At 48.2% G+C, this 12,584-nt stretch overlaps 5 protein-coding genes across 5 annotated transcripts; 2 read left to right on the top strand and 3 right to left on the bottom strand.

Annotated features, from left to right (window-relative positions):
- Positions 1-1,238: 1,238 nt before the first annotated feature.
- BT62DRAFT_77614 (uncharacterized protein) lies at positions 1,239-1,978 on the bottom strand. Its single transcript, XM_043182244.1, has 2 exons — positions 1,705-1,978; positions 1,239-1,598 (listed from the first exon to the last, which is right to left on the bottom strand). The coding sequence occupies exons 1-2, from the start codon at positions 1,877-1,879 to the stop codon at positions 1,369-1,371; spliced, it is 405 nt and encodes a 134-aa protein (XP_043040858.1). The 5' UTR covers positions 1,880-1,978; the 3' UTR covers positions 1,239-1,368.
- An 81-nt stretch (positions 1,979-2,059) lies between these two features.
- On the top strand, positions 2,060-5,250 carry BT62DRAFT_77312 (APC amino acid permease). The gene is made up of 23 exons (XM_043182233.1): positions 2,060-2,313; positions 2,388-2,411; positions 2,471-2,533; positions 2,585-2,679; positions 2,736-2,781; positions 2,839-2,872; positions 2,929-3,002; positions 3,059-3,082; positions 3,141-3,191; positions 3,242-3,314; positions 3,368-3,516; positions 3,567-3,572; positions 3,624-3,649; positions 3,706-3,734; positions 3,793-3,816; positions 3,871-3,934; positions 3,990-4,029; positions 4,079-4,123; positions 4,178-4,265; positions 4,321-4,691; positions 4,741-4,772; positions 4,828-5,034; positions 5,083-5,250. Exons 1-22 carry the CDS (start codon positions 2,191-2,193, stop codon positions 4,970-4,972), a joined length of 1,626 nt encoding a protein of 541 aa, XP_043040857.1. The 5' UTR covers positions 2,060-2,190; the 3' UTR covers positions 4,973-5,034; positions 5,083-5,250.
- BT62DRAFT_77300 (putative efflux transporter) lies at positions 5,203-8,071 on the top strand. The gene is made up of 12 exons (XM_043182232.1): positions 5,203-5,619; positions 5,675-5,758; positions 5,806-5,829; positions 5,882-5,996; positions 6,046-6,113; positions 6,175-6,305; positions 6,358-6,569; positions 6,620-6,849; positions 6,901-7,036; positions 7,095-7,303; positions 7,358-7,532; positions 7,591-8,071. The coding sequence occupies exons 1-12, from the start codon at positions 5,530-5,532 to the stop codon at positions 7,782-7,784; spliced, it is 1,668 nt and encodes a 555-aa protein (XP_043040856.1). The 5' UTR covers positions 5,203-5,529; the 3' UTR covers positions 7,785-8,071.
- BT62DRAFT_892403 (SDHD, membrane anchor subunit of succinate dehydrogenase) lies at positions 8,030-8,657 on the bottom strand (the record flags this gene model as incomplete). Its single annotated transcript, XM_043183103.1, has 4 exons — positions 8,030-8,067; positions 8,125-8,257; positions 8,309-8,511; positions 8,564-8,657. 4 exons carry the CDS (start codon positions 8,655-8,657, stop codon positions 8,030-8,032), a joined length of 468 nt encoding a protein of 155 aa, XP_043040855.1.
- Positions 8,565-12,582, bottom strand: BT62DRAFT_931191 (glutathione degradosome). Its single transcript, XM_043186082.1, has 21 exons — positions 12,463-12,582; positions 12,279-12,415; positions 12,118-12,226; positions 12,054-12,070; positions 11,491-12,003; positions 11,264-11,440; positions 11,142-11,213; positions 10,959-11,093; positions 10,825-10,909; positions 10,638-10,774; positions 10,491-10,582; positions 10,200-10,443; positions 10,116-10,150; positions 9,988-10,063; positions 9,869-9,939; positions 9,765-9,823; positions 9,570-9,716; positions 9,253-9,518; positions 9,127-9,201; positions 8,667-9,068; positions 8,565-8,611 (listed from the first exon to the last, which is right to left on the bottom strand). Exons 1-20 carry the CDS (start codon positions 12,497-12,499, stop codon positions 8,961-8,963), a joined length of 2,592 nt encoding a protein of 863 aa, XP_043040854.1. The 5' UTR covers positions 12,500-12,582; the 3' UTR covers positions 8,565-8,611; positions 8,667-8,960.
- Between the last annotated feature and the right edge of the window lie 2 nt (positions 12,583-12,584).

Below are 12,584 nucleotides of genomic sequence, written 5' to 3'. Positions count from 1 at the left end.
GATGTTTTATCCTAGTGTCTGTTCTCTTCCGAAAACCTTTTTCCTCGCTCACCACGTCCATGCTCCTACCTCATTAACTCCAACATACTCGAGTGATAGTTGATTCATCGTTCGTCTTTGAATGCTTGTGCTGCCACGCCGACCGCGCACTCGTTGTGATGCTTAGAACGAAAGTAGCACCCTACTTTACGCTCGCAGATGTCTATAGTTTCCTCTGCGGTGACCCTTACTGTACTAGATGTAGGACTTTGGATCCCTTCTCTGGCTCCCGGAATATTGTCGCTGCTACATGTCCTGGCTTCGTAAGGCACCTGATCTCTTGCCCATCTCCCGACATACAGCTACAAAGGCCCTTAGAATACCCAAATCAACATTGGCGTGTCTCCCTACCGTATTCACCGTACCTGGTAGATATGGTTCTGTCCGTTCTTCCATTGCTAGGTGAACCAGACTGTCGATGCTTCAGTCTTCTTGGGTTCTGCCTTATAATATATTATTTATATTTTCTTTCGAGAGCTCGCAACCCCATGTGTTGTCGGTATGCGCGACATAAATACTCGAAGCTAATGAGTTTACCAAAATATCTCAACAACGGCAGCTCCGGTCCACAATACTTCCCATTAAGCTCATTATAATGGACATGGGTATCTCCCAGTGGACCTTGGTAACGCGTATCTCAATCGTGAACAGGTGCGCTAGAGCTGCCGTCTGACGTGTCACTTGCCTTGAAACGCGTCAAACAAGTTCACGTCCTCTGATACTTATACTCGTTGAAAAAACCGGGTCTTCCTCCACCGGTTGTTGATTATTGCCCGAAGCAAGGGAAGAGCAAATCTGTGTTGCCTGTTCAGTATAAAAATACAGATTTACTTTGTAATAAATGTTGGCGCGAATATTTACTGGCATGAGGGAAGCCGTTCCGCTACGAATCCCAGTAAAGGAGGTCCGTTGTGTGAGGCTTCCGAGCTTCTCATAACACTGACGACAGTCTGTCGCCGTCTGGGTTCTCGTACGGGCTGGCTGACGGGTTCAATTTCATAGTAGATAAGCTGGTATATTTCGTGGTCAGCCCCAGTGTCGCGTTTGCCGAAGATGTAGCCTATCCTTGCCACTCACTTGCTTTCAGTACGGCTTCGTGATTATAACACGCTGGGTGTCGCTAATAGGGTGCGTTTTCCGGAGATATAGAGACTTGTGCATGTTCCGCTCGTCAATTGAGCCTTGCGTTTGAATCCTACGAAAAGCGTTAGATATGATACGAAAGAGCAGCTGCCAAAGCCGTCGGATGGATTCCTTCGGAGCCCCATCGAAGACGCCTTTCCGTGCAGTCTCATCCTTCTATCTCGCCTGCCGACTGCCTATAATTTTTCAGTTCCCGGGTTGTTGAACTGCCCACTCTCCGACTCGGTGTATACTGGTCTTATCTATGGTAGCTTGACAACAATAACATGCGTGCGCACTGCGCAGGTTGGAAAGCGGCGACCTGGAGATATTATTACAGGGCTGGACACCTGAGCGACACCTGCTCGTAGACTTGCGTTTCGTTTTTCTACTGGACAGTGATGCTACTAGTAGTCCCAAGCCGAATCGGTTTTGGCCTAAAGAGTTTGGTGCTGTAGCGTGACAAGCCTGTTATTTAACGTCCTATGTACCTAGTAAGTATACTGTTATCTATCGTTATCGTCGTAGAGCAAAGTGCCTCACCTTCCAGAAGCACCTGATAGGCATTCAATGGCTTTCGGACGTTTTGCGTGGACACGATAGTCGTATCATCACGTTTTAGCGGGACGCCATGTGCAACGGGACCACAGTACAATAGCACTTGGATTCCACGGCGGATCCTTCGTGGTGGGCGCATGAAGGTACGTTCCTTGTTCATGGTTAGCCACTAGGCCAAATTATCTCCGTTTAGCTGGAAGAACCACTGTCCAATTCCAGGCGCAGGATTGGTTACTGTGGACACGCCATCCAGGCTGCTCGGTTGTGAGGGATTTGAAGAAAACAGATAAGATAAAGAGGGCCAGATCCGAAAGATAGGGTCTGCCTAAAACTTTGCGCAGACCAAATTTGAATTCTTTTCAGCATACATATGGCCACATCAAACAACTTCTTGACCCTTTCGGTAGCTCTCTTCCAAGACGCCGCATAACTGCCACAAGACTGTTAGCGACCTTCATATAAGGGCCTCCGATGGCTGCACTACCAGAACCAACCCCCTCCATGTCCAGCACCATGATAGACGACGATGACAGAGAGCTCGTCGCCCTTGGCTATGTCCCGTCTTTCAAGCGGGAATTCTCTAATTTGGCGACGGTGCGTATCAGCTACGCGCAAGCCTTCTATCAAGTCCTGATTTCGCTGTCTATTATTGTTAATTTCTGGTACAGATCAGCTTTGCATTCAGTATAATGGTTACTACATCTTTCATTCGGCACTCGGATCCCCCTGACAATCTCCTCGTCGCGTATAGGGTCTATGTTCGAGTATAGCGACGACTTTTAACACTCCGTTATTGCTCGGCGGACCGTCCTCGGTATTGGCCCTTCTCTCTTCCACACACCCCGATCTCACTTCTGATTACTAGGTCGTATGGTGCTGGATCCTGGGAGCATGTATGTGCTTCACTCTAGGATCAAGTATTGCAGAAATCGTAAGCGCTTATCCGACCTGCGGTGGGCTGTACGTTCCGGACTTGGTCCCTGGTGAAATCACTGACCCACCGCGTTCCTTCTCAGGTACACGGCTTCGGCCCAGCTTACACCGCAGAAGCATCGTGCGAGGGTAAGGCTTCTTTTTGACCGGTTGTGTTTTGGATGCCGATAAAAGTTCGTTCCTTAGGTCGGCTGGTTGGTTGGATGGCTGAATATTCTGGGTGAGACGACAGTCAGAGAATATGATAGTTGTACTGACCGAGTCTCTTTCGCACAGGCCAGATTGCGGGTATTTCTTCAACAGAGTTTGGTCTATCTAACATGATATGGGCCGCTGTTGTTATTGGCAAGGTGGTGACAACTTCCCTAGTATATTTCAAACGTCGAGGCTCAGTATTATCGTACAGGACGGAAACTATGAAATTACCCAAGTAATGAATGAACTACGTCACTTGCTTTGGCTATTTTCTCAACTCTTTCGATAACTAGGGAAAAGTCGTTTGGCTCTTCGCCGTCTTACTCGTATTCCATGGTGTCCTGGTGAGTGACTTCTATCCAGTCTCATCCTCTCGTTCAACTTTTGGATCCAGAACTCGCTTGCAACTCGGTACCTTGCCCGTTTATCATCGTCATTTGTTTTTTGCAATCTTGGAGCTACATTCCGTACGCCGCTCTTCCCATACTGTACATCAGACCGCCCTTACAGTTACTGACAGTCATCATCATCGTTCTCCTCGCCACGACGGGTCGCTCAAATATGCATCCAGCGAGCTACGTCTTTGGCACGGCGGGACTCGTGAACCAAACGGGGGGCTGGAATAGCGGCCTGGCTTTCCTGTTTGGATTGTTGAGTGTACAATGGACTGTGAGCGACTTCTTTTTATCTCTAGTTCTTAAAATTGAATTCATAGCTAGATGACGGTACGTTCGTTCAGGTCGGAGCTGATGGTTGATGATTGATGTCATCACTAGGATTACGACGCCACTGCACATATCTCGTGGGTTCGGATTTTGTTATCAAGGTTGCATACTTACCAACCGGTGGATATTTTAGTGAAGAAGTTCGACGCGCGGCGTACGCTGGTATGTGCTCCCGCCTTGATATTCGGATCTGAAGACTGACGATATCTTACCAATGCAGCACCCTCGGCAATCTTCATGGCCGGTATGTGAGCCGTGAGCCATATTATATATCGAATGCGCTGACACGTTTCACAAGTAATCGGCACTGGCAGTTTCGGATGGCTCTTCAATATCGTACTGATTCTTTGCTCTGGACCACTGTGCGTGCAATAATTCCCGGAAGGCGTTACATACGTAATTCATATCTGCCTACAGGGAAGACCTTCCGGGGGCTTCTGGCTCCGCTGTGCTTCAGGTACATTGGACTAGGTTGGGTTGTTTGCGGTCACTGAAACTTTGATCAGATCATGTACCTTCGAATGGGGAAGACGGGGGCACTGATACTATGGGTCGGGTCTTCATCTTGCATACGGTGGGTTTGATCGCTGATATAGTTGGTACAGGTTTTCGTTTGCTTTACAGCCTTCTTTGTCGTCCAAACTGCGCTTCAGGCTGCATCGCGTACTGTTTACGCCTTCAGCCGCGACCACGGTAAGCCTGTCCCCGCCCACTACTCCGAATTGAGATTCATATCAAACATCCGTAGGACTCCCCGATGCCGGTTATTTCGGCCACAACTCCAAATGGACCAACACACCTCTCCGAGCCATCTTCCTAACTACTTTTGTCTCCGTCCTTCCTGGGCTGCTCGACCTCGCAAGTCCCATTGCCGCTAATGCCATCTTCTCGCTGACTGCCATGGCTCTCGACCTGAGCTACATCATCCCCATCTTCCTCAGACGGATCTTTCAAAACCATCCCGAGGTTATGTTCAAACCTGGTCCCTTCTACATGGGCGACGGCATCCTCGGAGCCGCGATGAATTGGACGTGCATCCTATGGACCCTTTTCGTGTGTGTGATCTTCTCATTCCCGACCGTGAAACCCATCACGAAGGAGAATATGAACTATGCGGCGGTGAGTGCATTGCCCAACGCGTTTCTCCGTGCTGACGAGGAGTTGTTAGGTCATCACCATCGGCGTTATGGTTTTAGCATTGTATGTTGTTAGTGATTCGATTTGTCCCTTCAAATCTGTTAACCTTTCCGTCTAGCGCGTGGTATATCGTTGATGGCCACAGACATTATCATGGACCTCAATCGAACCTTCACCAGCGGTCGGACGTCGACGATTCTACTGTCGAAGAAGTCACTGCCGCCAAGTCAAAATTAGACCGAGAGGAGGACCACGAGGTTTGAGCAGTGAGTGACACCGAAGGAAGTGCTATAATAACAAAACAATCAACGACACCTTGCACTATGTATGCCATATACGTTGCCTTCATTTTGTACCTTATTATCATGCATAGATGCTGTCTACAATATACCCAGTTACTTGAAAAAACTTCAGTCAGAACTTCAACTCTGTGTTTCGCAATCCCAAAGGCGGCATTGAAAAGTCACACGAAGAACGCTCAAGGTATTACGCAACCTCGGCGCACCCACTTGATGTTCCGAAGGCACCGAGGACAATGAACGGTTCTACGGGAAGTAGTCTCGTCCCTCTCGATGATGATATATTCCTACGCCTACTGCGTCCGGGAAGAAATCTTCATGTCGCCACACTACTACTTTCGCAAAAAATCGGCGACGGAAAAGCCAATCATCGGAGCAATCGTGTGGCGTTTCCAAAGGCGATATAATTACGCTTGGCAACAGGACCCACTTGAATAGTTCGCAAGGAGGAGTTTTGAGTTATTTAAGCTTCATGGATCCTGGCGCTCCCCATCAATTCCTCGCTGTCCGTATTGTTGATCATGGACAAGGAAATCGTCGCAAAACAACCACTTTCAAGGGGGCGTACAGTGGCTATCATCGCGACATGTACGATGGTTATGTGGGTGAACGTGAGTTGCTGTCTTTTATACAGATTCGCCTGTCGCTGATACCAGCATTCGACAGAGCTCGAACCTTACTTCTGCAGCGGTGTCTCTACCCTCGATAGGAAGAGATCTGGGTATCGAGCAAAATCAGCTTGAATGGCTCGTAAGTAGGCAGAATGTTCGACGAGGCGTCTACTAATTTTCGTCCAGGTTTCATCGTACGCTTTGAGTTCTGTGCGTGTTTTGAAAGGAAGATCCTTGTCCAGCGCATTCAACATCTTTGCAGGGTTGTCTTTTTCCATTGCTCGGACGCGTTGCAGATCTATACGGCCGCAAGATAACATTCTTGCTCGGTTCCGCATGGCTCGCCATCTTCACACTTGCTTGCGGATTTGCTCATGGTAAACGTGACATTCCTTCTCATTACTCTAGTCTAACCGGTTTTGCAAGATGCCATCGTCCTCGATGTGCTTCGTGGTTTGCAAGGTATCGGAGTCGCAGCAGCCCTCCCAGCATCAGTGAGTACTAGGTCGTTTCTCGTCGATTTACGTTGTGTGATCTGTTCCTTCTGTTCCTTAGATGGGCATTCTCGCACATTCATTCCCCCCTGGTCGAACGCGGTCTATTGCGTTCGCTACTTTTGCTGCTGGAGCGCCACTTGGTGGATTTACAGGTCAAGCATTGGGTGGGACCTTGATCCAGCTCTCACAGTATGTGTCTTCTTCTTATTCAGCATATCAACAAGATCTGATGCCTTTCCAGTCCTTCCTGGCGGAGTAACTTCTATCTCTCAAGTGGTCTGACAGTTTTGTTCCTGCTCATGGGCCTTTTTTCCATTCCCCGAGACGAACCATCTACCGAAGCTGATCGTCGCATCGATTGGTTGGGAGCGTTTTTAGTAACTGCGGCATTGGTCCTCATCATCTTCGTTCTGAGTGATGGTGAGATTGCTCCGAATAAATGGGCGACCTCTTGTACGTTTCATCTCTGTCCTTCCTGTTCCGGGGCTGAAGAAGCATCACAGACATCATTGCTCTTCTCATCCTTGGCGTACTCATCCTTGGTGTATTCCTAGTCTGGGAATGGTATCTTGAGCGCGTCCAGCTCGACCCAAATGCGCCTTATTCGATGTGGACTCCTCCCCCAATGATGAAGCTCTCCTTATGGACCAAAGCAAACGGAAAATTTGCTGCAATTATGCTTATGATATTACTCACCTTCGCCTCATTCCTGGCGTGGAACTTTTGGTCACAGGTAAGATAAACATCTCATTTGGAGAAACCGACCTAGTAACACTGTTTTAAGTTATTCTATCAAGATTACGAGGATTACACGCCTATTCTCACTATGCTTAGGTTCATTCCTATGTTCGTTACAGGGGTCATTCTCAACACCATCGTTGTTTTGGTTATTGCTCGTGTGCCTATTGTATGGCTTTTGGGTAAGTCGTAGCTAACTGTTGAGCTTTGCCTTGCTTGCTCACCTGTTGTCCCTTCAAGCGATCGGAACACTAGCTACTGGCTGCGCATCCTTGTTCTTTGCCCTCATCCAGCCCAATGCTACTTACTGGCGCTTCGGTTTCCCCAGTGCCATCTTGTCCGTGTTTGGTGCCGACTTCGTCTTTGCGTCAGGAACGATCTTCGTCGCACAGATTGTCGAACCACATGAGCAGAGCCTTTCCGGCGCTTTGTTCCAAACGATGAATCAGGTAGGCGTTGGTGTATGCAACGAAGGACATAATTAATACTCATTCGCATCGTAGGTCGGAACAGCATTGGGCGTAACGGTCACCACCATTATTTACAACCGGGTGGTGGCACAAAGTTCGGCAAAAATGGGAATTATTGTCGACACCAGCAATAGCAATGCGCCTCGAGAAGCACTGCTTCATGGCTACAAAGCCGCAGCATGGGGCTCATTTGCTTTCGGAGTTGTCGGTATGTGAATATCTAGAGCTTTGTGAGATATATCTAACCTTCATATCCGATGCTATAGGTACTATATTTGCAGTCCTTTTCTTCTGGAACGTCGGTGTAGTTGCTGATCACGGACAACCGGAGTCGGACGCTATAAACTCTGCCCCATCGTCTGGATCACAAACCATGCCTACTTCTGCTATTGATTTGGAGAAGGGTGTATCGGCTTCAAGACTGATCACTCGCACTCCGTCTATCGAGTCTCGAGCTTGAACTGATACTATATGCTTTTTCTTAATTATTAGACTGTTTCCCAGCTCGATACTATCATGCTTGTATATTAGTACTCAAAATATGCACACAACTGGATTCCTCGTCATGGAGCAAAGCTTGCTGGATGGTCCTGATACAGAAATACTGTTCCTGGAACTCTGAACTTCAGAGTATCGGGTATTCGTGCTTTACGTGGAAATTCCATGGATTGCACTGAAATAGTATACTGATACAAGATAACCGGCCTATGCGGTCCAAACTTTAGCAATAAGCTCCGTCAGACCTAAATGATGGCCACGCTTAACATTCGAGAAAGAAAAGACTCTGAAGCATCTCTCACCAATATCGTTCGTGTTGAACTGATACACTCCCGCGAGAGCACCGACAGTCGCAGCTCTCAAAGTCCAGGTCACGATGGGTCCAAGAACCGGGAATTTTCGCTTGTGGAGGTAGTCAACGAAGACCGAATTGAACTAGTGGAACAAATAAGCATTCTGCCATCCTCGGTTAATCACGGAACGTACCCCAATGTGACTATGCATCACCAAACTGACTCCTAGGACACCATCGAGAACAGGGTAATTGGTACCGCTCGTGACAAACGCAGCGGCGGTCAGAGGGATGAGCCCAGCCGACAAAAGGCGTTCGAATGCCCAGTGATACGAACCTGCTGATCTTGAGGGCGGCGGGAAGGTTATGGGGTCGTTCACGGTTCCCTTGTACACAGCTAAGCAAAAGTGAATAAATGCGACAAAAACGCGATATTGAAGTAAACGTACGCCCACCGGGAACATATACAGACGAATCCGACGCATGCCTAACTGCCACTACAGAACAGAGACTTAGTATATTGCCCGTTCCCTGACAATGCATGAAACATACCAGCACCAGGGGCCCTCGACCCCAGACGGTGGACGACCGACCTTGACAGCGACGAGCGGAGAATGAGAGATGAGGACATCGTGGTGGACGAGGATGAAGGTGTGTTGATCACTGAGACCGTTCGCGGAGAAGAGTTGTCCACGACCAATCACAAACTTCTGCTTACATCCGAGTAGTCCCGATAACGCCGACAAGTAGGAATTAGAAGGGAATGTTACAAAACACGACAGCTAAGGTATGCAATATAAACTAACACGAAAGCAAGTAAATACATAGAAGAGAAGAGGGTAAATATCAGGCAAAATTGGCATCAGCTACTTTTAGGAGAAACCTCCCAATCACAGACTTTCCTCGTTGAAGATTGACCAGTGAGATACGTTCGTTCGGCAGATGGGCTTGATCCTAAAACCGAACAGTGGGTCAAAATGGCACGGGCCATCAAGAACGTTATTCCACATACCGAACTTTGGCCCAAAGGCAAATGCAGCGCATGGCACCCAAATTCCTTCTCAAGGTATGGCACCGAAGGGATGGACTGGAAACATTTATTTAGACCGAATTTGAGTAGGAACTGCATGACGCTTACTCCTCCTTCGCGAATGTGTAGAGGATCAACTCCCCATTCCTCCCGAACAGCAGCTTCTAATGCTTTAAACCAGGGATCATCTAGATTCCCTAACCACCAGTCAGCCGCTTTCTCCAGGCTGACGTTGAATTTGTTGGGTGATTGGAGACCTTCAAATGATCTGGTCAGGTAATCACAGAGGGACCGGGAGATGGTATCTAAATCCTGGTCGGGGACTATACGAATGGAGACTTGAGACTTGACAGTGCCAGGTATGACAGTCGAATCTACAGATGATAAGTGAGATGTACACATTCGAAGATAATGTTCTTCTTTACTTTGTGGACCGGACACCTCAATGGTGTGTATAGTCAAGGACGGCTCCCTCCATCTCGAAGATAGGGAACTAGCAGGTTTATTGGTAATTTCAGCGAGCCGACTGTAATTAGATTTTTCCTCTTCGGAAGAAGGCCGGACATGGTCGTCTTGAAAATAGTCAGACAACTATCAAGCAAAAAGCGATTGGTACTGACAAAAACTAGGTATTTGCACACCCTTCTGCCGATCGCTCAGGGTGGCTAGTAGTTTTATCCTAGGATGGTCAGGTGGAGAGCTAACATATGTCGGGGAAACATACATATCGTCCATCGGCTCCACAACACCGCCTCCATCTACACCAGAGTGCAGGTCCGGAAGGGAACTCATTATCTATTGCAAGATCAGGATAGATCGGCAAAGTTTATGCTTAGAACTCACCTCCAGATCACAGTGGACAACACCTCTAAGACCATACGTGATGCACGGATGTTCTTCAGTGATCCACGTCGAGTTACTAATGTCAAGACATCAACGATCCATCAACATACTCACAACGGCCTGGGTACCTGACCAAGATCGCATCAATATGCCCAATAGTAGCCTACAAAAGATGAATCTTCTTCAGGTAGCACCACACTTGATGCACGAACCTTATGCATCCTCACAGCATCCTTGAACCCTGTGCTCCCACATTCTTCTTCGCCCTCGATAAGAAACACAAGATCGACAGCTAGTGAGCGACGCCGCAGAAGGGCAGCCGCAGCACAAGCCACCGCCATTATTGGACCCTTGTTGTCTGTCGCGCCTCGGCCATACAGGGAGCCATTTCTACCTGTCAAAATAAAGGGATCGGAATGCCAGCCTTCGGGTGGTGCCGCCATGACATCGTAGTGTCTAATCATATGAGAAAAAATCCTTGTCCAAACCAACGGCAAACGTACCCATAAAACAAGATCCTAGGTTTGGTCATCTGGGTCTGTAGGCCGTTGAATGTCCCCAATACGAGAGGGTTTGTTCCTTCACCCGCTGGGAGCTAAATGAAGGCCTCAATGAAAAGTCCCCCCCCCCCCCTATTATTTAGTACTCACCAATGAAGCGTGTGCACCTAATTGACTCAAACATTTTCTAAGCCAGATGGCCGTTTGTCTGCAGTCCTCCCTGTTCGAAAGATTGCTGCTGACACTGGGAAATGATATAAACTTGGACAGTGCATATGCCAATGTGTCTAAAGGTACTTTGAACATCTGAAGATGGCGTCTGAGCTTACGAACGTACCACCGCGTGAATCTGCATCAGCGACGAGTGATCGCGAGCCAGAGGTCTGAAAACTTCGAGCTTTGGGTGGAATGGCATCCCATATCTACGAATACGTTCAGGTCTTTATCTTTGGAAAGATGCGAATAAGCCACCTTAATGTTGTCATCATTTCCACCTGTAATGAGCTTGGGGGTCCCATTGTTCCTCTGGTCATCTAATATCGAAGACAAGACAATTCCATTATGACATTTCCAAGATGCGGTGCAGTCGAACGAGGCAGAATAACGCTGCGAATGCGGTTAGACCATCTCAGAAATAAAGGTTCAGTCACTCACTTGTATTCGTCCATTAGCAAGGCAAACATACAAATCGGACTTGAGCAACGACATGGAAAGAATGTCGACCCCCTTGATGAACCTTAATCAGTGGATAGTTTCAGCAACGGAGCAGAAACTACCTCTTGGACTATGATGGTCCTGACAATAGATCGAGTTTCCATGTCCAAAACCTTGACTATTCCATCCTGGCACCCGCCATATATAGTGTCTCCCTGGGTTACAAGAGCGAACACTGCACCAATGGCACATGTGAATTCATGCTCCAGTACTGGACCATTAGAGGTGCAGCTCCATATCTACGAAGCCAAAGTCAGTTGACAGCGTACCCAAAGCACGCCGCTCGTACCTTGATACTCTCATCGCCGCTCCCGGATATAAGCTTAACTCCCCCAATCTCGCATTCCTCCACTATCACCAAACAGTATATATACCCAAAATGAGCGGAATCGATAACATTGCTGGCCGGGATAGATATATGCGGCACTTGTGACGGCGTGGAAGGATCCGAGTCTGACACGGGCGTTCCATATCCAGGCGTTCGTTTACCAGTGGGATTGTTCGCGTATATATCTGCAGGCTTCCGTTCGTACTGGGGATAGCTATCAAAGAATTTGTGCGCCTTTCTCGGGGTACCGCTTGGCGTGAATATACCAGAGTCGCTGGCACAGAGGGTGTGTGAAGAGACGGATTCTTGTGAAGGAATAGTTCGCAAATCGAGCCATTGCAGGGCCGTATTCTGACATCCGATATAGAGGGTTTGTAGAGACGGGGACCAGGCAAGAGAGAACAGATCTCCAGCACCAGTTTCGAGATACGGATCCACGATATATATTGGATTCAGCGTTGTCGTTGACCAGATCTGTGCTCAACGTCAGCGCTCTGAATGTCGCCGAAGTAAATGAAACGTACCCTTACGGTGCTGTCGCCTGCAAACACAGTTATTCGAATCCTCTGAAAACCGCGAGCCACACACCTGAAGAACTGAACAGCCATTCCCTTTCTGCAGCGTACACCAATGCTAGCACGCTTCCTGTATGGCCCCGTAACGTATCCTTCAATCGATACGTCCGCTTGTCCCACACCTGAAAAGCCAATCAGCCACCCAGATAGCGCACCGAACTGTCCTCAACGCACCGAAATGTCCTGATTCTGATTCCCGGAGAAAATATAGTCGTCGCTCGCTGCAAGGCTCAGCACGGAACTGTTGGTTTCATGCAGAGAATGGACGAGGCGAGGCAACACTCCATCAGAAATTTCGCGACTCAAAGAGGCTAGAATGGGTCAGCCGAGTTTGTAATACCCAGGATTGGCAGCTTACGGTCAAGAATGGGCGACACCGGCGCTATGCCATACATCGAAAGGGAGAAAAAGTTGAGAGCGTCCCTGTCTCCGTACAGAGTATTAAGCAAACTTTTTTCGTCCGAACAATCACTATGACTA

The sequence above is a fragment of the Guyanagaster necrorhizus genome (assembly GCF_019112545.1).
Source record: "Guyanagaster necrorhizus MCA 3950 unplaced genomic scaffold BT62scaffold_10, whole genome shotgun sequence".
Lineage (NCBI taxonomy): Eukaryota > Fungi > Basidiomycota > Agaricomycetes > Agaricales > Physalacriaceae > Guyanagaster > Guyanagaster necrorhizus.
This window is presented reverse-complemented; position numbering and strand designations above follow the sequence as displayed.

Excerpts from the sequence above, each read along its gene's own strand:
- BT62DRAFT_77614 (XM_043182244.1), bottom strand. The coding sequence starts at position 1,879 with ATGAACAAGGAACGTACCTTCATGCGCCCACCACGAAGGATCCGCCGT. Across the intron at positions 1,599-1,704 it reads CTATCAGGTGCTTCTGGAAG|GCCAAAACCGATTCGGCTTG; the intron begins GTGAGGCACTTT and ends CAAACTCTTTAG.
- BT62DRAFT_931191 (XM_043186082.1), bottom strand. The coding sequence starts at position 12,499 with ATGTATGGCATAGCGCCGGTGTCGCCCATTCTTGACC. Across the intron at positions 10,444-10,490 it reads CCTAGGATCTTGTTTTATGG|ACACTACGATGTCATGGCGG; the intron begins GTACGTTTGCCG and ends TCATATGATTAG. Across the intron at positions 10,151-10,199 it reads ATGCTGTGAGGATGCATAAG|GCTACTATTGGGCATATTGA; the intron begins GTTCGTGCATCA and ends CATCTTTTGTAG.
- BT62DRAFT_77300 (XM_043182232.1), top strand. The coding sequence starts at position 5,530 with ATGGACAAGGAAATCGTCGCAAAACAACCACTTTCAAGGGGGCGTACA. Across the intron at positions 6,570-6,619 it reads GAATAAATGGGCGACCTCTT|ACATCATTGCTCTTCTCATC; the intron begins GTACGTTTCATC and ends GAAGCATCACAG. Across the intron at positions 7,304-7,357 it reads TGTTCCAAACGATGAATCAG|GTCGGAACAGCATTGGGCGT; the intron begins GTAGGCGTTGGT and ends TTCGCATCGTAG.
- BT62DRAFT_77312 (XM_043182233.1), top strand. The coding sequence starts at position 2,191 with ATGGCTGCACTACCAGAACCAACCCCCTCCATGTCCAGCACCATGATA. Across the intron at positions 2,782-2,838 it reads CGCAGAAGCATCGTGCGAGG|GTCGGCTGGTTGGTTGGATG; the intron begins GTAAGGCTTCTT and ends TTCGTTCCTTAG. Across the intron at positions 4,266-4,320 it reads CGCCTTCAGCCGCGACCACG|GACTCCCCGATGCCGGTTAT; the intron begins GTAAGCCTGTCC and ends AAACATCCGTAG.